Below are 23,882 nucleotides of genomic sequence, written 5' to 3'. Positions count from 1 at the left end.
TTGGGAGGGGTGACAGTGGCTGGAGCTAAGGCCGGTGTGAGCTTGGGAGGGGTGACAGTGGCTGGAGCTAAGGCCGGTGTGAGCTTGGGAGGGGTGACAGTGGCTGGAGCTAAGGCCGGTGTGAGCTTGCGAGGGGTGACAGTGGCTGGAGTTAAGGCCGGTGTCAGCTTGGGAGGGGTGACAGTGTGGAGAGCTAAGGCCGGTGTGAGCTTGCGAGGGGTAACAGTGGCTGGAGCTAAGGCCGGTGTGAGCTTGGGAGGGGTGACAGTGGCTGGAGCTAAGGCTGGCGTGAGCTTGCGAGATGTGACAGTGTAGAGAGCTGAGGCCGGTGTGAGCTTGCGAGATGTGACAGTGGCTGGAGCTAAGGCCGGTGTGAGCTTGGGAGGGGTGACAGTGGCTGGAGCTAAGGCCGGTGTGAGCTTGCGAGGGGTGACAGTGGCTGGAGTTAAGGCCGGTGTCAGCTTGGGAGGGGTGACAGTGTGGAGAGCTAAGGCTGGAAAACAGAGTGGTGCAGATAGTGGGGGACTTTTGATGCCGGGTGAAGTTTGTTTTTTCTTGGTGGACAGTGAGAGCCATGGAAGGTTTTAGAGGAAGAAAATAACATCACGGGACCCACGTTAGGGGTGTGCCTTATACATGCTTGTGCAGTCACCCTGACTGCATATCTGTCTCCATTAGGCTGGGAACCCTCAAGAGCAGGGTGGGCCTCCCCCACCTGCACAGCCCCAGCCCTGGCACAGGGATGGCGGAAAGCAGGAGGTATTCCACTCTTGGGTGATCTGTGAGGGAGCTTCCCAAACAGAAGGCAAAGGGAGCACAGCAGAGAGCTTGAACGTGAGTGAGAGGGCTCTCCAGGCACAGGAAACGGTGTGAGGAGACTCCATTTCCCAGTTGCAAAAGGCAGACAAAAGGCCCCTGCCTCTGGATGTGGTGGTGACACTGAAATCAAACACTGACTCAGAAAGGTGATGAGGATTCTGAATTCCCACTGTCCACTTCCAGAAAGGGCACAAGATATATGCAATACGGTGCGCAGTGTGCAGAATCGAGAAGACAACACACACAAAGGAAATACACAAGGAACCAGCTGTGGGGTCACCACTGCTTCCAGCCTGGCTGGGTGACTGGTTTGCTGTAGGAGAAGGCAGCACCCCCCAACTGCGAGCAACCATTGTTGGGTGATAAATTAGAATTATGGAGTATCTAAATGGATGTGACCCCAGAGGTGTGTAAGTCAACTGCTCCATTTACAGATGGGAAAACTGAAGCCCAGAGTGGGACAGGGACTTGACCAAGGTCACACAGCAATCTAGCATCAGCAAGGAGATAATAACTCCAGCTGCTGACTCTTAGCTCAGTATTCTTCCCTCTTGTCCCCAGGCTGTGGGCAACCCACTCTCAGAGAGGGGCACCACGATGCCAGGCCAGGCACTGGGCACCAGCACTTAGTGCTACATGGACTTGTGCCAGGTGGGGTGGGTAAAGCCAGACTCTGGTTCTGGAGAAGCTCAGGAAGTCACTCCTAGCTGGGCAGAGCCCCTTCTCCTCTCCTCTGGGGGAAGACCTTGGCCAATCCAGATCTGGCAGGGACCCCAACCAGGCAGAAGCAGAGAAGGGGTGGGAAGCCCCCCAGCAAGGGCTGGGGGACCCACCTGGCTGCACAGTTTCCCCTTGCAGGGACAGCAAGGTGAGAGGACAGGCTCTAGTCCCTTATCATCAGAGTGTGTTCCAAGGACCGGCAATAATGGTATCACCTGGAACTTGGCAAAAGCAAAGTCTTGGGCTTCACTTCCACAGACCGGATCAGAGTCTGCACTTAAACAAAATCTCCAGGAGATCTGTGTGCACATCAGAGTTTGAGAAACACTGGTCTAGTCCACCCTTGCCTTTAACAGATAGGAAACCTGAGGTCTGAGGGCAGGGCAGGACGGGGCCAAGACCACAGGGCCATCTGAGGTCACGCCTCTGCATACCTCTGTCTCCCACAGCCTGGCCTCCAGGGCTGCGCGAGGCCCCTGCGTGTTGTCATTGACCTGCAGCTGATCCTGCACAGCCTTCATCCATGCCTGGGCATCCTCCACGCTCCTGTCAAAGTCCTCCTGGGGCTGCTGAGTCATGGCACCTGCAGGGGCTTAAGAAAGGGCCACAGATCAGTCCAACAGGCAGGAATGTAGGGGGCTGTGGAGAGGCCCCCGGCAGGACACCTGGGACAGGCCCACTCCCACCACCAGCCCTCCCCTGGCGCTCCTAGTCGGGCAATACGGCCAGAGGTGGGTGCATTTGTCAGGACTGGAATTAAGCAGGGAAGGAAAACAGGTCTGTCCTCTGGGAGAAGCAGTCCAGGGCTCTAGCCTGGCAAAACTGCTTTGTCTTCGGCCTCCCAGGTTCCCTGCTTCCTGTTCTCCCAGCTTAGGGCCCAGAGGCAATTCTCGTCTGTCTATTCAGATTGCACGCTCTCCAAAAGAGGACCTCAAAACCTGCAGTCCGAAATGTCTGGACCCATAATCGTCTTAATTTGAATGGCTCAAAGAGGCCTCAACCTAAGGAACAGAGTTCTGGGCATGGGCCAAGCCAAAACCAGCCCTGAGCTCTCCCTGAGATGAACCTCTCAGGCTGGGGATGGCCATGTTAGGTGTATGCCATCCCCACTGCTCCACCAACCTGGGTCTATGGGCAGGCGCTGCTAAAGTTACCCACTGAGCCGCTCCCCTCTGACGTCCGCATAGTACTCCTCGCAACCACTGAAAACGAACTTAACGCTTGAGATGCAACCCGCTTGCTATGCCAGCCCAGGTAACACCTGCTGCTGGCATAGGTCACCCACCAGAGACCCCTTTTGCTGGACTGTCCATTTGACTTCCCCTGGGCTATGGCTGCAAAGTCTCAGATTTTCTCCTGTGACTTTCTTGAAATCCCAGTAAGTCCAGGCAAAACTCTTCCGTATCCCAGTTCTCGTCTGAGTATATAGCAACCACGTAACTGCTTTGAACTAAAGTTATTTGTATCTGCATTTTATTTAAAGGGATTTTATCTCATTTATCCTCCAATCTCCCACAATACCTTGTAGAGAGTAAGGCCAATGTTGTTAAATGAGCCCAGAATGGGTATAAAGTTTAACGCATCAAAAAACTCAACACGGCATTATTTAAAATGGCAAAACAAAACCAGAAACAACTCATGCGCCCAATTATAGGGGATTGCTTAAGTAAGTTATGGTACACTTGCACTTTAGAATATTATGCAGCCAGCAAAAAGGAGGCTTAAAATGAATTCATGAATGGGAATTTGTAGGATATAATGGCAATACCAAAAAAGAGACAAAATTTTATATTAAGTAGTCACAGCTCAACAACTAGTAAAAGCAAAACAAAACATTAACAAAAAATTACAGTCATAGCAAAAGGCTGGGGCCGGGCATGGTGGCTCATGCCTATAATTCTAGAACTTTGGGAGGCTTAGGCAGGAGGATCGCTTGAGCTCAGGAGTTCAAGAAAAAGGCTGGGACGTCTTGCCATTAAACGGTCTGTGTGATCAAGCCGGGGCTGTTTGCAGTGGCCTTAGCCCTTTCCAGGCCTGGCTTTTAAGCACATCCCATGGGACCCTCAGGCGTCTCTCTCCCGGCATGGGGGGAGAGGCACAGTGACCTTGAAGGCTACTTGGTTGAGATGGGTAGGACCACTGTTGAAAGTTTTTTTTCCTTATTTTTTTCTATTAAGCACTTAGAATTTATATTACAATTTTTATTACATTGCAGTAAAAATCATCACGATTAAAAATAAAAATTGTCTTCACTCATCAGTTAGTAAGTATCTACTGGGAAGCTGGGCACCCTCCCCAGGCCCTCCATGGGGCCAGAGGAAGCTTCAGGGGAGAACCCATGAGAGAGAAGGAGAAAATGGAAGAGGCCATCAGACGCGTGCTGGGCCAAAGGACGCGGGCTGGCCGGGGGAGGCAGGCAACCTAGCGGGCTGTGCTCTGGAAACCCGTCCTGTGATTCTCCCAATGAGTTGCTTTCCCTTCAGGCCTGTTTTGATTTTTTTGTAACAACTGAATATGTTCCCTGTAGCCACTCCCTGCCTTTGAATGCTTTACTTGAAAAGCATATTGGATGTGCAAGCATTTAAATGTATTTGTTTTGGCTCTAATTTCTCGGCTAGTGTGTGACTTGACTGGCTTCCAAAAACTCAGCTTTTATTTTTATTAAGCAAAGAATGGGAGGGACAGAGACGAGTCCCGCTGAATCTCAGATGATGGGACAGTGGGGAAGCGTGGCTCTAATCATCAATGGGCAGCGAAGCTTTAGAGCACCCCTTCTTGTTGGCAACGCCTGTGGCCTGTGAGGCTCAGTGGTTGGTGTCCAGAGGGTATAGAAGATGAAACCCAGGGACCCAGGGGGGTTGAGCAGGCGGGGGTGCCTCAAACCAACCAAACTGTGGGCTGGGCGAGGCTGCAGGCAGAGTTCAGGAGACCTGAGCCTCCTCTTGGCCAATTCTGCCTATTTTGCTTCAGTTCAATGAAACATAGGACTTAAGCACATGCTAAGAGCCAGACTTGATGCTACGACCACAGCATCAAATAAGCAGACAGCAGACACTATACTACTCTGAAGAAGCTCTCAGAGGAGCTTCTTTACCACCTCATGTGGTATAAGGGACAGTTGAATAGAGAGTCTCTGAGGGACCTCTGAGGTTGTAGGTTGAGAGGGTCGATGTTCCTGTGACCTCTGCACGCCAGGTTCTGGGGACTAGCTTCTGCCCTGGGACTATCAGACTGCTCTTGGTCCTCCCTTTCTCTGCCGGTCAGACCGCTCCTCAGCCAGCCTAGAGCACTGCTGCCTCTGTCACCACTCCCTCTAAGGCAGGCTGAGGTAAGCCAGCCCCCCACAACCATTGCACAGCCGCTGGTCACTCCCTGAAACCCTCGCAAGGAAGAATGGTCTGGGGAACACTGTCTATTGGCAGAGGTCTACTCTTCCTGTAAAGGGTCAGGTAGAAAACATTTTTAGCTGTCTCGGGCCACATACAGTCTTTGTTGCATTGTCTTCCTTGTTTTTACAACCCTTTGAAAATGTCAGATCCATTCTCAGCTCACTGGCTAGATAAAAACACACCACAAGGGCACTTGGCCTACAGGCTGTTGTGAGCCAGCCCCTCCCTCAGGTGGTCCAAGGCTACAACCAGAAACTGAGGAAAGCCCAGCAGACAGCAAAGCTAGCTGGCTAAGTGACCCCACAGGCACGCGTCTGGGAAAGAGCCAGCCATGAGGCCAGAAGCATCTAGAATTGGTCCCGGTGGTCAAGACCCCATGACTCACTAGCTGTGTGGCATCTGGCTGGACACTTAACCTCTCTGGATGTCCATATTCTCATCTGGAAAATGGAGATAACACCTAGATTTAATTAATTTAAAAACCCATCCAGGTACAGTGGCTCACGCCTGTAATCCCAGCACTTTGGGAGGCTGATATGGGAGGATCACTTGAGCCCAGGACCAGCACAAGCAGCATAGTGAGACCTTGTCCCTACCAAAAAAAAAAAAAAAAAATTAGCCAGGTGGGAGGATCACTTGAGTCCGGAAGGTCCAGGCAGCATTGAGCTATGATGGTACCATTGCATCCTAGCCTGGGTGACAGAGAGAGATTCTGTTTCTAAAATAAATAAATAAATAAATAAATAAAATAAAATAAAATAAAATAAAATAAAAAATTGCCCAGAGCCTGGAGCACACACCATGCTTGGAAATAGTTCCTTTTTACCAAACGCACAGGTGTTGGCTGGAGGGTTTTCCTTCCTCGGGAACCTGCATCCAGACAGCAGCTGTCTCACCAGCTCAAGGCTGGAGCAGCATAGGAACTGGGTTACCGACTGATAGACTAATGAATCAGTGCACTAAGTGGCTGCTGAGTGCAGGTGCTGAGGATATGGAGACAGACCAAGTGCGGCTCTGGCTTGGTGAGGTTCCATGTCCAGTGCAGTAGGGGTGGAGGGCAGGGATGGACGCACAGTAAGGCAGCTACAGTGAGGCCAGCACGAGCTTTGAGACAGGAGGTCAGGGGCCACGGGACCTCAAAGGAGTGGTTGTCACCTGGCTTGAGGAAGGTGGCTGGGAGGCACTGCCTGCTGAGGGCACTGGAGCTGGCAAGGGTCAGGCATTGGAGGGGCAGGTGGTAGACAGCGCCAGGCCAGGGTGGGTGGAGGAGGGAAGCACTCTGCACTCAGAGGGAGGCTGACACCGGGGTCACTGCACAGATGGCAGATACACACGGCCAAGGACAATGAGAAAAGTTTGCAGGAGTGAGCAGAGCCAACATGCCTCTCTGGGAGGGGAGAACTTTCATCTCTGGACTGGTTAAATGGAGAGAGCATTAAAAAAAAAAAAAAAAAAAGGCACTGTGCATTTTCCAAACAATATTGCAAAATAACTGTGCTCAGGGGTAAAAAGAAGAAAAACAAGTAGTTTCTGTTTCCAAGCCCCGTCTGGGGACATCCCTGGGGTGTGGCTGCAGGCAGCGGGAGAGTGCGGCTCTAGGCGTGTCTCTGAGCTGTCCCCACTGAGTCAGTGAGAGGGCTGGCCAGGAGGGTGCTGACCCTTTCTAGGTCATGCTGGCGCTGATGTACGGAGGACACAGAAAGGAAACAGCCTTGGGTTTGGGTTTCAGCGTCCATGTGGTTATCACAAATGACAGCGGAAGAGAAGTGATTTTTTTTTTTTTTCATGATGGAAAGCCCCGAGCTGGGGCAGATGGTGAGGCAGGCTTGAAACTCAGCACATGCTCAGAACACAGAACCTGGGTCAAAAGCCATGGGCCTGGAAGACCAGCCAGTCCCCCAGAGGTGGATAAGGCCTGTAGGCACAGCTGGAGACACAGTCTCCCCAGGAATGGACAGCAAGGATGCACTTTGGGAGAGGATGGGAAGCTTCCAGAATCTGAGCTCCAGGCTTTAGCCATCTTCTCAAAATGGGACACCTTAATCTGAGTCATAAAGAAAGCTCAGAGTGCTTTGAAGAAGCTGAAATGTCATAAGGAAGCATGTGGTTAACTCGGAGATACTGGCAAACGTGATGCAGACCGAAAAGAAAAGGCCAGCCATGGAAGAGAAGGTGCTAACACTCATGAAATAATGACAGGCCCACACCATGTGAGGCCCTTGTCCAAAAACCACCCCATTTGGGCCTCCTGCATCCCAGTCTGAAAGGCAGCCCCAGCCCATTTCAGGAGCAGCAGAGAGGGGAGCAGCGGGGCTGGTCTCAGGTGAGCTCTGTGGTCCATTAGCTGGCGGCCTGGGCAGAGCCTCCTCCCCACCCCGCCCCCAGGCACAGCAGGGGCATCTACCTCTGAGAATGCTGTGGGGCTGACTGGGGCAGGTGTGGGAGCACCTGGTCGGTAATAGGTGCCCGGAGCAGTAACAGGTGCCTGGAGTGGTAATAGGTGCCCAGGGCACAGGAGCAGCTGTTACTTTCCAAGATCCTGGATAAGAATGTGCAGACTGCAGTCACTGGCCCAGGGCATGGAGGCGCTTGCAGTAACACTGAGATTTAAACCTTGTTCTATTGGATTCTGAAGCCCTAGATTCTCACTAGACCACATTGACTCCAAAATAAAGTTGAACTTCACCTACCATGGGGGCATCCGATAGAACTGCCCCTGGGAGGAAAGCAACCCCGTGTGAGTCAAGGTCCAATCAGCAGAGCAAAGCCCCTCCGAGTCCAGCTACCAACCAGGAGGGTGTAATGAGGAGGAGGAGCTGAGAAGCTGCAAGGAGACAAAGGGAAGCCCAGAGATCAACCCCTAGGCTGGAGAGACAAGGCGGGGAGGCAATGTTAGATTTACTAGACCCATGCTGGGGGCCGCTGAGCAGCAGGAACTAGAGCCCCAAAGGAGATACGTCTGCTGCAGGAGACGCCACCCGGGGTGGACAGGCTGTCAGAGAAACCCCCAGCGGACTGCTTACCTCTGGTCCTGCCAGAAGCCAGTATAGGGGAGCTGGGACAATGCAGCCTGCAGGGGTCAGCTCTCCTGTGACCCAGGGCAGAGCAGAGGACAGGGAGAAATAGATGTGTGGGCCCCCAGGCCAGGGCTGCTCCTGTGGTCCATCGGGTAACTGTGAATGTCCATCTGGACATCAGCTCCCTTTGCCCTGATTCCAGGCCTGAAAGCAATTGGCCGAGATGCAATTTGGTCTCTGGAGGACCAGCCTTGCAGGAAGGAAAGGATACTGGCACGGAAAAAACGCCCGAGGCAGATCGCCTGCTGGGTCAGCACGTGGATTGCCAACTGGGGCTGAGGGCCCTGTGTCCTGGGGTCGCTGGGCACAGACCTCTCTCCCTCCCTTCCCCTTCCCCAGCTCTCCAAAGCTCAGGGTGCTGGGTGGGGCCCCTACTTGGCTTTGCAATGCCACTGGTGAGGGGCTGATACCCCATGAGGACCAGGTTCTTACCTCTGTCTCAATCCCTCCAACATCCTAACAGCAGTTTTTAAAATTCTTTGGGCCCACGCACGGTGACTCACGCCTGTAATCCCAACACTTTGAGAGGCCAAGACAGGTGAATTATCTGAGGTCAGGAGTTTGAGAAGCCTGGCCAACATGGTGAAACCCCGTCTCTACTAAAAATACAAAAATTAGTCGGGCGTGATAGCATGAGCCTGTAATCCCAGCTACTTAGGAGACTGAGGCAGGAGAATCGCTTGAACCTGGGAGGCAGAGGTTGCAGTAAGAAGAGATTGCGCCACTGCACTCCAGCCTGGGTGACAGCAAGACTCCACCTCAAAATAAATTAATTAATTAATTAATATTATCTGGGAATTTGAAAACACTGTAATTCTTCTTGTCATTCAATGATCCAGAGGCTCTAAGAATCCTGCTCAGGACCTAACCCCATCTCCTTAGTGAACACCCCTGAAACATGACACCAAGCCCCTCCTGAGCAAAGAAAGGGGCAATGTCAGTTTCAGGGAGTGACTGTCATGTGGCCGGCATTATTTGTCCCATTTTACAAAGAGGGAAACTGAGACTCGGAGAAGCAAACGGCCTGCTGAAAAGTGATGAACCCGGCTCCATCAATAACAGTAAAAGCCGACATTTACCCGGCATTCTGCATGTGCCTGACCGTATGATAAAAGGTTTGTAGGTATTAACTCACTTATCCTACATAGGCCCAGTGACACATTCATATTATCCTACTTTACAGCTGAGAAAACAGGTTTAATGACACTCACACCACTGCCCAAAGTCACCGGGACGCTAAGTAGCAGAGGCAAGACTTGAACCAAGGATGACCTGAGTCTAAACTCTTTGCTCTTAAATCCCCCAGTGCCACACAGCTTCCATGGTCCTCCCTGTCCCTCTGAGAATCCCAATGGGAGCTGCTGAGTTCCAGGAAGGTAACTCCAGAGCAGGAATCGATCTTGAGCTGTAGCTCAAGAATCTAGAGTTTAGGACAACCAGCTGAGCCCCCCAGCTGCCAGGCAGCCTCTGTCACACTGTGCCCGCTACTCCAGCCCGGTGCCAACCCAGCTGCCCACTGACATTCTGCTCTGGAACTCAGAAAGCGTTGGGATTCAGACCCAGGTAAACCCAGCTCCCATGGCAGGGCCCATTAGCAATTACCGCCTGGTGCCCCTGCTCTGCCAAGCTGGCCAGGGCCGCCCACCACGAGCTGACCCAGAGTTCTGGCACGGGTGTGCTCACTTGCTGTGACTCACTCGCTGTCCTGTGACTCATTCCTGCCCCGCCACACACATTCCCACCCTTATCCTCTCTTTCCCACTGCTCTTATGCTTGGATGGAATTTCAGGCACTGAGTTACAGCTGGTCTTAATCCCAAAGCTTTTTCCAGTGGATTCTGGGAACACAATTTTGTTTATTTATCGCAGAGGAGGTTGTACCAAGAGGACGGACCTTGGCAATCCTCTCCTCTGTGGCACTGGCCGAAGGTGACTCTCAGAACAAAGTGTGTGAAAGGAGGGATAGGAACTCAGTGATGGCGCCCATGCATTATCTCATTTAATCTCACAGCAACTCTGCCAGGCAGCTAATTCAAAGTGAGGAGCAATTACTGGGCTTCATTCCATCTTAGAGGTGAGCAGACAGAGGCTTGGCAGGTTAAGGGACTGTACCAAAGCCATGCGGGCTGCAGGGCCACACCGCCCTTTGTCCACCGGCTCTGCATGGTTACACAAGAAGTCCCACCTTGGAAGGGGTTGGGAGGCCCACTCTACAATTACAGTCACAAAATTACTCTACACTGGCCAGGGACTGCTTTGGAGGCAGGTGGTCCCAAAGCCGTTTTAAGTCAGCCCCGCTGTCACAGACCAGTGGTGCCTGGTAGGGAAAGCCAGCTGCTCTCTGATGCACCTCCTTTTCCAAATACGCCGACCATAGAACCCATTTCCAGTCTCTATTCGATGAATGAAACCCAAGTTCCCCAGGCACAGTCTGGAGGACCCCAGGATTTCCACCCAGGAGTGCTGGCCTTAGCAACACACAAATACAGGTGCTTGAGAGGGAGAGAAGCCATCAGGGCAGTTAAGAGGGAAATGGGACAGAGCGGAGGGGGCAGAGTGTGTGCAAGGTAAAAAGAGGTCCCCAGCTGCGGTAGGGATGAAGGCCAGGCTGCTGCAGAGGTATGTTCCTAAGGCAGGGTGGGCAGCTCCAAGGGGTGGGGCCTTAGCTCTTGGGGCCAGGTGTGATTGTCTCAGGCTCCAGAGACTGTGAAGGGGACAGCTCCCAGCAGGTTCAAGGGGGCTCCCAGGAGCCCTGGCCACAGAGTGACAGGGGCTGCTGGCAGTGTGGGTGGAGCCGGTCAGAGGGCAGGCAGGCAGGGCACTGGCTATCTGCTGCAGGTCAGCACTGGGCAGGGTACCAGAGCACAGGTCCCAGCCTGGCTGGAACAGTGAGTGCCATGGGCCACTGGTGTGATGTGGACAGGCCAGTTAATGCAGCGGGGTTGGTACTGGTTTTTCACACTGTGAGTGTGACTTACGCATGGATTGTGAAATCAACTCAGGGGTCTTGATCAAAAGTGCTTTGTAAGGAAAGAAGATAGAATAGAATGAAAAATATCACAGTGCCTCTCACGGACAAAGGATAAATACTGTTTTGTGAGACTTTTGCTTGTTGGATGGATGCGTTGCATATGTATAAATGTAGAATATATTTCACCAAGAGTTGTGATTTAAACAAAACCAAAATCCTTTGAGGAACGGTGGATTCGCTCAGTGATTCTCACATGGCGCCTCCCTCAGAGACACCTGGGGGGCTTGTTAAACCACAGATGGCTGGACCCCACCCCCAATTTATAAAAGTGGGGGCTAAGAATTTGCATTTCTAATGAGTATTTAGGTAACGCTGACACTGCTGCTCCAGGACCTCACTCTGAGAACCATGGGCTTGGAGGATGTCTCAGGCTCTGGTAGATGAAAACAGATGATTCTAACCGTAGGCGGGAGTGTGTATTTGGCAAATTCATCCACATGGTGTGGGGGGCAGTTGGGGCTGGGTGCTATTAGGTTTGAGTCCATGTGGGCCAAGACTAGAAATCAGAAAGCAATCCAAGTGCAAAGAACCCCTGCCCTTCTTGCCTCAGCTGCATCAGTCACTTCTGTTTCTGAAGAGCAGAGCAAGCTTCCTCCTCTTGGAGAAGGACGGAGTGAGGCGGGGCTGCTGGCTCCCTCCCCAGATTCCAATGGGCTTCACTTCACACAGCTTCCCTGGAGCCACCTTAATCAATAGACCTGAGGCATTCACTCAAGGGTGAAAACGCACACATTCCTCAGATGCCCTGAAGGTAAACTGAGGGAGTCGGCTGCTCCCCGACCAAGGACAGGACACCCTAAACTACAGGTGCCAGGAGCTCTGCAGTCCCACCTTCCGATGGCCACCCCTGCCCCAGAGCCCCTAGACCTCCCAGCAATGCTGAAATGCTCAGCGTGTTTTTCCCTCTGCCCTCACCAGGCTGTCTCCTCCCCCTCTCCCCTTACACCACTCCCTCTAGGAAACCCAGCAGCCCCACAGGCTCAGCTCAGATGGCTCCTCTTCCAGGACGCCTTCCCTGAATGACTGACCCAGCCATGGCCACTCCTATGCAGATGTCAGTCTCAGCCTGGATCCCACTGGACGATAAATATCTGTCCCTTCATCTCTCCTGCTCCCCACTTCACCTGCCCCGTTGAGCTCAGTGCCTGCTCTGAGTCAATATGAATGAATGCAGCTTCTCCCACCTCAACCCTGAGGACTAGCAGAGTCTGATTTGGGACAAGGGTCAGGGGAGGGACAGAGGTGCGGACAGCAGCCTGCACTCAAGGGGTACACTGCACCCCCACCACCCCTTATCAGCTCCATCCGCACCATGCCAGGCAGAAGGGAGAAGGGCTGTGCCCTCTGGAAGCCCTGGGAAAGCAGCCCTTCCCCGACGGCACACCTTGCAGCGGAAACACACTCCCCAGTGCCCATAGATGAAATCCCCAGGCCCCTGGCCCCAGAGGAGAGCTCCCATATGCTCTGGGGCCAGGCTAATCCCAGGTACCGAGCCAGGCCCCAGGCCCCCATCACCCTCAAGAAGATCTGGCCCAGTGAGGCAGAACCAGCCAGGATGTCTGACCCCTGGTCCCTGTACCTGCCTGTACCTTCTCCAGTGACTCACCCAGCACCCCTGACAGCATGGCACTGACACCTGTCCCCCAGGCCATCCCCCACCCCTCTCCCAATGTCTTCTTGGCCCTGGGAGTCAGAGGTGCCAGGCCTCACCCTCCCCACCAGTGCCTCATGCCTTCTCAGACAGAGTCTTCCCCACAGAGGGAACCTCCTTGAACCCCCCAGACCTGCCTGGCCAGCTGGCCCTGCCTTCCCAGACATCTCCCTCTTCCTGGGCCATCTGTACTGCAGCCCAAAGAAGCAGGAATGGCACAATGACCCCACACACCTCACCACAGTCCTCCTCGACCCTAAACCCCAGCGGCCCATGGACAGACCCTTTTAAAGCAAAATTATGGCTGCACAAGAACACATCCTCAGACTGTGCTCTTATCAACACGGACTTGAGAAATGACAGCTTTCTACTGGATGAAAATGTCTTTCCATTGAAAAGGACTGTGCCAAAATATAGGGTTTAAACTTTTTTGTTTTTATTACACACAAATTTTTAAACTTCACATAAAACTCATTTCCAAAGTGGCTGCACCTCTTTACATACCCAGCAGCCATGTGTGAGCTCCAGTTCCCGCATGGCCTTGCCAGCACTGTAAGGTCAGTCTTTTCATCTTAGCCCTTCTGGTAGGTATGCCATGCTGGCTCACTGTGGCTTGCATTTCTCACTGGTTTTGGCATTTGTGGTAGAGGACAGCCTAGCTAAGCTCCCAGACTCTGTGCTGAGCGCTTCCCAGGGATCTCCTCCTTGAAAGCTCCTTGCTGTGCTGACCACCGGGCCTGCGGGCTGAAGGCTAAGGGGGTGAGCAGCTGAGTGACTGAGTGACAAAAACACATGGCCAACAGGGACCTGCTCCAATTCTCAGGGTGCTGACAGCCAACTCCCTGAATGCAGGCAACTCTCTGAGGACAGAACCAAGCACCATGAACCAACCATGAGCCAAAGCCAGTAAAAGCAGAAGACAAATGGAGTCACCCATAGGTGCATGGGGCTCTCTGAGCTCCCCAGCAGCACATCCACGGGGCCTCTCTCCCATCTCCTTCAGGTCCCAGACAGATTCCTGTGTAGGGCCTGGAATTTCTGAACAACTCGTGCAGCTGCCAGGGGGTCTCCTAGAATAAGGATTGGAAATCAACAACTTCTAAGTTCAGGGACCTGATTCCAGTCCAATTCCTCTGAACTCTGAGTCTGTTGTTCTCATTTGAACATAAACTGCCTCTGGGCACAGCCTTTGCCTACTTTAACCACAACACGTGGCATGGAACAGGTACTGACACACAGTAAGTGCTCACACACATTTGTGAATGGAAAGATACATCTGGAAAATATAAACTACAACACCTACCTCGGCTGGTGCTTAGTAGGTACTCAGAAAGTTTCTTTTATTTGACTGTTTTTAGAGACAGGCTCTTGCTATCTTGCCCAGGCTGGTTTCAAACTTCCTGGGCCCAAGATTTCCGCCTCAGCCTCCCAAGTAGCCGGGAGTACAGTCATGAGCCACCAGGCCTGGCTTATTTTTTTATGAAAAGAAAGAAGTGTGGAGCCAGAATGGACATCTCTGTGCCCTCATTAGTCCTTGATTTCACGTGCTGCTGGCTCAGGGGAACTGAGAAAGGCAAGAATCAGAGGCAAGAGTGGGCCTCAGCACAGACTCTGTAACCCCAAAATAAGAGGCTTTCTTCAGGTCACGAGTGGGGGCAGAACAGGCTCTGGAATGGGGTTAGGGGTCATGGTTCCAGTGTGGGCTCCACCACCAACTTGCGCCCAAACCCCGGTTTCCTCAATGGTCAGAGGGGAGCAATAGTGCACACCTGACTTCCACCTGCTCTGAGACGAGTGAGCTTTCAGTTGGAAGGCTGTTGTGAAAGAGAGGGGCACGTCTGATTCACCCTGGGGCTTTTTCTAACAGAATCAGTTAGTAAGGAAAACACACGCTGCTGAGAGGCCCTGCCCTATCCCAGTGTAAAGGACTATCACCGTCATCTCTTGTTCTGGCAACCCAAAGGCTAATTATACCATATTCCACATTTTAACGTGTAATAGCCATGGGTTATAACCGATTATAGCATGCACAGCAGGCTGGAGTAAATGCTATATTGTTCCAAGCTCTAATTCCAACCTGCAACAGCTGGAGACCTTGGCAGGCGCTAGCTCTGTGCCCAGCTATTTTCTACAGCACTATACAGGGCTTCAGAAGCAAACATCCTATCAGGTAGATGCCATGACCAGCCCTTTATTACAGATAGGAAATAAGGCATAAAGCTGTTAAATAACTTTCCCAAAAGCATGCAGAGCCAAGATTGAACTTCAGGCAGGCCAGCTGCAGAGGCTTCCTGTTACCCTGAACTACACTGAGCTTATAGACAAGTGTCCAGCAAGCCCCCGGTCAGCATGCTGAGGTTGGCTGCAGAGCCAAAGGCGTAAGTCAAGCAAGAGCTGCTACTGGGTGGCAGATGAAAGAGCTATGAAGAGTTCCCCATGGTGGCCTGACTCCATAGCTCAACCTGACACTCTTCAGATATGGCCCAGGGCAAGTGTTCACCACGGTGGCCAGGCCTGCAGCCCTATCAGCAAGGCCGTGCATTGCCATCCACCTTCTCGCATCTGCAGCTTGTGGCACGCAGTACCAGCCAGCATGCCCCAGTCAGCTCTGCATCATCTGTTGATGTGTCTGTCTTCCCATTAGAATGTCCCCCTCAAGAGCAGAGGCTATGTCTCATCCCCTCAGTATCCTCAGGCCTGGGACACAGCTGGCACAGAGGAGGGCAGTGCTGCTTATTCAATAAATACACACAACATCAACATTCTTGGAAAGGCAGGGCTGGCTTTTCTGGGGCCAGATCAGGGTAGGGAGTTGCTTGAACTGCCCCCAGATTTGAGGCTGTCTCTAGATCTCAGGTGGTGGGGTAGGCCTCGCGGGATGACAGGACATTCCAGTGAGCCAATGAACAATGAAAGGTTCTGTGGAAACCTCCCAGCTAACATGTCACAGTTGGACCTGTTCTTAGGAATCCTCTTATCTGGCTGTGCCGTTTTATAGATGGGGAGACTTAAGGAGGGAAACAGACCCGCCCAAGATCTGGCAGCAGCTCAGTGTAGAGTGATGGCCAAGACCTATCTTGTACCTCTGAGAAGGATCATTCTATTTCTTCAAAATGACTCACAGAGAAAGCAACAATCAACCCTCCTATTTACAGACAGTTAATTTTCAACAAGGGTGCCAAGACAATTCAATGGAAAAGGATAATCTTTCCAACAGTGGTGATGGGGCAACTGGACATCCACATGAAAAAGAATGAGATTAGACTCTTACATCACACTGTATACTAACTCCAAATAGATCAAAGACCTACATGTAAGAGCCAAACCTATAAAACTCTTAAGAAGAAAACATAGGCGTCCATCTTCCTGACCTTGGAATAGGCAATGGTTGCTTAGATGTGATAGCAAAAGCACAATAACAAAATAAAAAAATAGATAAATTAGACATCATCAAAATTAAAACTTTTGTACTTCAAAGGCAAAAAGGTCAAAAAAAAAAAAAAGTGACACCATCAAGAAGGCGAAAAGATGTCCCACAGAATGGAACAAAATTTTTGCAAATCACATATCTGATAAGGGACTTATATCTAGAATGTCCAAAGAACTCTTAAACTCAATAATAAACAGACAACCCAATCATAAAATGGGCAAACGATCTGAATAGACATTTCTTTAAACCATACCTACATCTAAGAAGGCCAATAAGCACACTGAAAAGCCCAGAAAGCACAGAAAAGATTCTCAACATCACTAGCCATCAGGGAAATGCAAATTAAAACCAAAATGAGATACTAATTCACACCCATTAGAATGGCTATAATCAAAAGAAGATAATAACCAGTGTTGGTGAAGATATAGGGAAGTTGGAACCCTTATATGATACTGGCAGAAACAGAAAATGGTGCAGCCACTTTGGAAAATAGCCTGGCAGTTCTTCAAATATTAAACATAGAGCTACCACCGGATCCAGCAATTCTACTCTTACATATAGAGAAATGAAAACACATGTCTACAGAAAACTTGTGCACAAATGTTCATGATAGCCAAAAAAAAGTGGGAGCAACCCAAATGTCCATCAACTAACAAATGGGTAAGTAAAACGTGGTCTATCCATACAATGGAATATTATTCACCTATGAAAAAGAATGAAGTGCTGACATATGCCACAATGTAGAGAAACCTTGGAAACATTGTGCTAAATGAAAGAAGCCAGTTACAAAGGATTGTGTACTGTATGATTTCATGGATGTGAAATGTGTAGAACAGGCAAATTTACAGAGGCAGAAATTAGATTAGTGGTTGCCGAGGGCTAGGGAAGTGGGAGGATTGGGAGTTGACCGCTAAGGAGTGCAGGGGTTCTTTTGGAGGTAGTAAAAATATTCTAAAAATGATTGTGGTGATGGCTGTACAGCTCTGTGAATATACTAAAAGGCAGTGAGGGTAGGCAAGGTGGCTCATGCCTGTAATCCCTACACTTTGGGAGGCTGAGGTGGGAGGACTGCTTGAGGCCAGGAGTTTGAGACCACCCTGGCAAGACTCTGTCTCTATTTTTTTTTAAAAATAGAGCAGCAAGACCCTGTCTCTATTTTTTTTTAAAGCACTGAATTGTACACTTTAAATGGGTGAATTGTATATTATATGAATTATATCTCAACAAAACTGTTTTGTAAAAACATCAGAATCCCAAAACTAGGAGGACCATTAAAACTGACCTAATCTAACCAACCACCTCTGCTTGAATTTCCTTAAAAATACACCCACCGAAGGCTCCCAAGACTCTTGACCACCTTCAGTGATGGGTGGCTCACTACCTCCTTCAGGCAGCCTATTCTGTTGTTACATAGCTCAGGCTCAAAGGAAGGTTTTCCTTCCAGGAAGCTAAAACCTGTACCTTATCAATGGGGTGTCAACGTAAAGGAAGCTAAGAAACTGCTTGAGATCTTTTTTTCAAAATGGAGAATAGTACGTTCCATTTACTGAGCAGGCATTAGGTGCTAGTTAATATGCCTCTCCCTCTCCAAGCATTTATTAATGCACTTGCTCTTTAAGACAACTTTCATGGTTGGTATCATCATGCCCATTTCAGAGATAAGGAACCTGAGGCTCAGAGAAGTGAGATAACTGGAGTATAAAATCTCCGAACTGGTTTTGCCCAGGAGGCAGAGCTGGGATTCGAACCTAAGTGTTTGAACTCCGCAGCTGCAGCTGTCCCAGCTGCTGAGTCAGACTGCTTCTGAGAGCCTGACACCATTTCAGCCTCCAAACTGGTCTTATAGGCCTTATATAAATGGCATGAAATTTTTGAATCAAACAACAAAACAAACAGAAGCAAACTCTGCCTCCCAAAAGAGGTGCTGAATGCAGCCTCATGGGATGGGCAAAGTGCCAGCTTGGGAGAAGAGGGGTGGCCACCAGTGGCTGCATCGCTGTGGGAAGCCAGCCGCCATGGACAGCCTTAGAGGAAAATAAAGCTAAGTGATGCGCTCAGCAGCATACAAATAGCCTGAGTGCCAGGATTCTCAACCCAACAGCCCATTATTTGGTGGTAGGAATTCCGGCACGGAACAAACTCCCCCCCGTGAAAGCTACTCAATTCAATTCAACAGCATTTGTTGAGATAATTTTTTTTAAAAAATTTATACTTGAAAGGTAGGTCTTAATATTCATTCCCATTTTATAGATGAGAACACTGAAGCTGAACAGTTTCATGGCCTGCCCAAGATTCAAGAGATAGTAGTTGGGAGGCAAGAATTCAAATCTAAGACCATTTAGCCAGGTGTGGTGGTGCCTGCCTGCAATCCCAGCTACTCAGGAGGCTGAGGTGGAAGGAGTTTGAAGTCAGCCTGGGCAACACAGTGAGACCCCTGACTCTAAAAAAAAAAAAAAAGACTGTTTGACTTCCACATCCAGATGTGCCTGGCACTTGGCACTGTGCCACTAGGGCCTATAGGTTTCAAGCTCAGGTTCTCCAGATCACGAGCTGTAAATGAGAGTGCTATGGGTGTTAAATGCAGAGGCACAGATTCTAGAGAAAGGAGCAATGATTCTGATGAAGATTCCAGGAGAGGCTCACGGAGGAAGGGACACCTTGGCTGGGATGTGAAGGATGAGAAGGGTCTGAGTAAGATGAGAAGTAGGAAAGGGCATAACCAATGGATGGACTGGTGAGACCAAAAGCTGGGAGGTGGGGAAGTGCAAGGCCAAGTTCAGGCTGCAGGACGGGCTTGGCAATTGTTAACAAAGAGAGATGGGAGGAAGCCGTACTGGAGAGCAGGTTGAGGGGATTGAACGGCACAGGATTCCAAAGGGTTGTGTGGGTTTTACTCTGTGGGCAATAGGGAGCCAGTGAGGGTTTGTGAGCAAGACAGTGGCACAGCCTACCCAGTGACAGGACCCACAGGCAGCCCGGGCAGCATCTGCTCAATGGTGTTAAAACCACATTGGACCAAGCAGGGCCCTTGCAACAGGGCACCTTAAGTCACATGCTAGGAGATGCCTTGCAAGGCGCCATTTAACCCTAAGGCATCCTATTTATTGTAAACCTGCTCTTCAAAAAAAAGGCCATGGGGGCCGGGTGCAGTGGCTCATGCCTGTAATCCCAGCACTCTGGGAGGCGGAGGTGTGTGGATCGCCTAAGGTCCGGCGTTTGAGCCAGGCTGGCCAGCATGGTGAAACCCCATCTCTACTAAAACTACAAAAATTAGTCGGGTGTGGTGGCAGGCACCTGCAATCCCAGCTACTCAGGAGGCTGAGGCAGAAGAATAGCTTGAACCTGGGAGGCGAAGGTTGCAGTGAGCCGAGATCACTGGGCACTGAGAAGGTTGCAGTGAGCCGAGATCACTGAGCAAGACTCAATAGAAAGAGAGAGAGAGAGAGAGAGAGAGAGAGAGAGAAGCAAGACATGGGTTCAGATAGAAGGGTCTTTTCTTAAGAACTGATTAAGCTTGCCAATATCTAATGAACTGTGAGAGCAGCCTCCATTCTTTCCAAGAGTGTCTGTGCCCAGTCTGTCCTTACAGTCCCTTTCCCAGCAAAATGCCCAGCCGGGCCCATCTTGGACAATGCTGTTTCACAGTTAAGGAGTCCCCTGCCTGCTGCTACCCTATCTCCTGCTCTGGGCTCATCTGCGACCCTATGGTTGTCCTGGTAGGTGTCAAGGCTATCATTGGGTCTTGAGCTTAGGATGCCAAAGGAGACTCCTGTTGGTTGGGTAAAATGTTACCAAATGCTACTCACAATGGCAAGAGTTCCCACGTGTGAGGCCTGTTGCATGCCAGGCACTGGGCAGACACCATGAAGGCCCCCATCAACCTTCAAAGCAGGGGTCATCATGCTGCCTGACAGATGGTGAAACTGAGGCTGGCTCTCCTGCCCAGGTCAGACAGTGACTGAGACACCAAGTCAGAAGCAAGCCCAGGCCTGCGTGGCTCCCGCGCCTGTGCCAGGCTGTAAAATGTCGGCAGAATGAGGAAGTGAATCAGGAAGGCAAGGGAGGAGGGTTCCTTTTTGACTCAGAACAGGATTTCCCATCTCCCTCCCAACTGACTGAGAGACAGACAGGGTGGAGGGTAAGCCCCAGCGGCTCAGGCTGGACCATCCCCTGTGAGCATTCCTGAGCCTGGGACAAGCCCGAGGAGCCAGCCAGGCTTAGGGTTATGGCAGCTGGGCCTGCGAAGGCTTCCTCAGTGGGTCTCTCAAGAGTATGGCTTGAAATGAATCAGGCAGAGCAGCTCAACAGGGCAGCGGCCCCAAAACCCAGGGCTCTCCCACCTCTCATTCCACTCAGAGGGGCTGGGAGAAGATGAAGGCCGTGCCCTAAAAGGACCCTAAGTGGATGGGCAGAGAGTTGGGCTGTGGTCATCTTGTCTTCTGACCAAGAACCATGCCAGACCCCAATTTGTCTCCTTTCCAAAGCTTGGGAGATGCTTAATTCATTTAATAACAATTACTTCAAAGCCCATGCCAGACACTGTGGTCAGTGCTGAAGCTCACAGAGATGAACCAAACAGATTAGCGCGTCCTGCCCTGACACAGGTCAGTGTGTCTTTCATCTTCTGGAAAGTGAGTGTTGCATTTGGAGGATTCTCAACACTGTGGACTCCCTCCCCTGCCCGCCTCCACTCCAGTCTCTATAACGTGGCATTTCCTAACACGGGATCTTCTGGAATCCACCCATTCATGAATTTTCTGCGGGAAGCCCTGGCTAAATTCACATTCTAAAATGTCTCTGAGCAGGGGATTTTAACCAGCTTCCTCTGACAGCATTGGAGTGGGGGTGCCTGGATGGGCCACGAGGGCTCCATGAAATCTTAGGAAGCTTGTTCTCCTGGTGAGAACGTCTGGGATTCCCTCCTGCTCCCCTAAGACCCCCTATCTCACAGAGGACGAAGAACATGCTTGCCACAAGCAATCCACGGTGTCCATCATTACATTCTCATTGTAAATGGCTCGGAATATTCTATGGAGTGAAGATCACAAACTTTCTTGAACCACCTCCTTTTTCTTGGATAGTTACGTTACATTTTTGTTTTCTCCAGGCAACTCAAATATTTGCAGAGTTACCATTTATCTAACAAGTGAGCAAGCTGTGGACTCTTCCGGCCACAAAGCAGAGCTCCTGCCAGGCTCAGCCATCCACTCTCGTACTCTTACACCCAAATGGTATTTTTCTGATCCGGAGTCATTATTTTCTTAGGCCTCTGCACTTTCTCATCAGCATCAGCTGCTGGCCCTCTTTTCAGGGCCATTTTAAACAAAGAAATAAAATTTGTGGTCACTTGGCCCAAGCTGGAAGATCAGGGCCAAGTCAAATCTGGATGGTGTGAGGCTCCAGGGCTGGGCTGAGGTAGGGTCTGGCAGGGCTCACTCCTGGTGAGAAAATTGCCCCAGCCCCTGTCCCCTCACACAGGGATTCACAAAGGCTTGCTTTTCCTGGGACACTTCCTAACAGCTGCTAAGGATTCAAACCTGACTTTGCTGCCAAATAAGCTACGCGGTCTTAGCCCAGTATATTTAACTCCTCTGACTTTGCCTTCTCATCTATAATATGGGGATGGTATTAGCATAAACTTCTCACTGCAGGTCTGAAGACTAAATGAGTTAATATTGGTAAAGTGCTTAGAAAAATGCTGGCACACAGTAGGTGCTATATAAGTGCCTGCTAAATAAATAACAAATGTGCAAATGTGACAGTTCTCCTGAGGGGAGAAAAAGAAGATGCAATATAACAGTCCAGCAAGGAAAGTTTGTGACATCCACCCACTCTACGGCATATTCTGGCCATTTATAATGAGAAATTAACGCCCTAGAATAATGTACGGTCTGCAGAGAGAAAGAGCAGACTGCAAAGCGCCGCACTCTAGGACGAGGGTTGGCAAACTGTTTCTAGAGATGGTCAGAGAGCAAGGCTTTTAGGCTTTGCAAGCCATATGGTCTCTGTCACATCTCCTCAAATCTGTCATGGTAGCATGAAAATAGCCACAGATAGCATGTAAATAAATGAGCATGACTGCATTCCAACAAAACTTCATTTACAAAAACAGGTGGCATTTGACCAGCAGGCCACAGTTTGTCGACCCCTGCTGTGCAAATCATTCAAAAACTGTCAAAAAAAAAGATGAAGAATGAAGCCGGATGCAGTGCCACGTGCCTGTAATCCCAACAACTAGAGAGCCTTAGACAGATCTCTTGAGCCCAGAATCCAAGGCTGCAGTGAGCTGTGACAGGAGCGCCACTACACTCCCCTCCAGCCTGGGTGACAGGACAAGATCCCATCTCTTTAAAAAAAAAAAAAAAAAAAAAAAAAGGAAAAAAGGAAAAAAGTAGCATCACAGAGCAGCAAAATCATGGCTATGTTTCTAAGATTTCAATTTCCTTAAAATGGTATTAACAGTTAAAAAAAAATAGAGGCTTTTAAAGTTACATTTTAATCACAATTAAAAGATTTTTATTTTTTTTATTTTTTTTTTTTGAGACGGAGTCTTGTTCTGTCACCCAGGCTGGAGCGTAGTGGCATCATCTTGGCTCACTACAACCTCCACCTACCGGGTTCAAGCCATTCTCCTGCCTCAGCCTCCCAAGTAGCTGGGATTCCATTCACTTCGCCGGAAATCTGGGATTACAGGCATGCACCACCACAGCCAGCTAATGTTTATATTTTTAATAAAGACAGGGTTTCGCCATGTTGGCCAGGCTAGTCTTGAACTCCTGACCTCAGGTGATCCGCCTGCCTCAGCCTCCCAAAGTGATGGGATTACAGGTGTGAGCCACCACTCCTGGCCTAGAAATTAAAAGATTTCATTGTTCCACTAGACTTTCAGAAAAAGTTAAGAGTATTAAGTCCAGCATTCACATTACATGAGACACAAAAGGCACAGACTTTGAAGTATGTATAGAATAGGACTGCATCTGGCTTCTCCATCTACTAGCTGTGTGACTCAGGCAAGTGTATTCACCTCTCTGTTCCTCAGTTTCCTCATTTTACAAATGAGGATGACAAGCATGCAAAGAGCCTGGCATTGAGTAAGCCTGGCGCACCATAGGCCCTCAACACAAAGAAGCCACCTGTCAGTCTCCCCCAGGCTGGATCCGGCTGGCCCTGGGTCTATGGCAGCAGGACAAGGCGGACTAGAAAGCCTGGCATGCTTTACTTTCCAGATAAAAAAAATACTCTCCACAGTTTTCAGCTCTGGTTTACAAAAACAACACAGAACCATTTGAATCTCACTTTTAATTTAATAACTGGCACCCCAGCCTGAGAAATGGTAGGGTTCATTTCAAATGGGAGTTCTTGGCGGGAGTGAATCTCAGAGCTCACTGAACCTTTAGGGAGATCCATGGCCCTGCAGTGCCTGGGCCCTTGACTGGCAGAGCCAAATCCATGCCTGGATCCAGAGGCTCAGGCACGAGGATGCTTCCATTCATTTCCCAGGAAACCTGCCAGTTTTGCAGGAGGCAGTGGGACCAGAGTCCTCTCTTGGCAGAAACGAGCATCTAAAGGCTCAGGGTCAAAGGCTTTTCTGAATGAATGCTTCCTGTGCCTGACAGCCTCCACCCAAGAAAGTCCAAGGTGTTTAACAGGACATTCAAAGTCCTTCTCCATCCATCCCTGCAGCCTCAGCCTCCCCTACTTTCCATCTCCTCTGCTTGTAGCAGGAGCCACCTGTGTCTCCTGTATGCATCATTTCTCCCCTTGAT

General features: G+C 50.3%; 1 protein-coding gene across 10 annotated transcripts in view; it reads right to left on the bottom strand.

The window, feature by feature from the left end:
- The window catches only part of SYNE3 (spectrin repeat containing nuclear envelope family member 3), a 124,930-nt gene that overhangs the window by 65,720 nt on the left and 35,328 nt on the right, over positions 1–23,882 (bottom strand). For 6 of the 10 annotated variants that reach the window (XM_050799021.1, XM_050799028.1, XM_050799023.1 and 3 more), the window contains exon 2: positions 1,974–2,131. In XM_050799021.1, the coding sequence (XP_050654978.1) occupies positions 1,974–2,131 (158 nt within the window). Of the gene's footprint in view, positions 1–1,973; positions 2,132–7,618; positions 7,753–7,951; positions 9,626–23,882 lie in introns of those variants that run through there. The other 4 variants (XM_050799025.1, XM_050799024.1, XM_050799020.1 and 1 more) reach the window with 4 other exon arrangements.

Source organism: Macaca thibetana, chromosome 7 (assembly GCF_024542745.1).
Source record: "Macaca thibetana thibetana isolate TM-01 chromosome 7, ASM2454274v1, whole genome shotgun sequence".
Classification (NCBI taxonomy): Eukaryota; Metazoa; Chordata; class Mammalia; order Primates; family Cercopithecidae; genus Macaca; species Macaca thibetana.
This window is presented reverse-complemented; position numbering and strand designations above follow the sequence as displayed.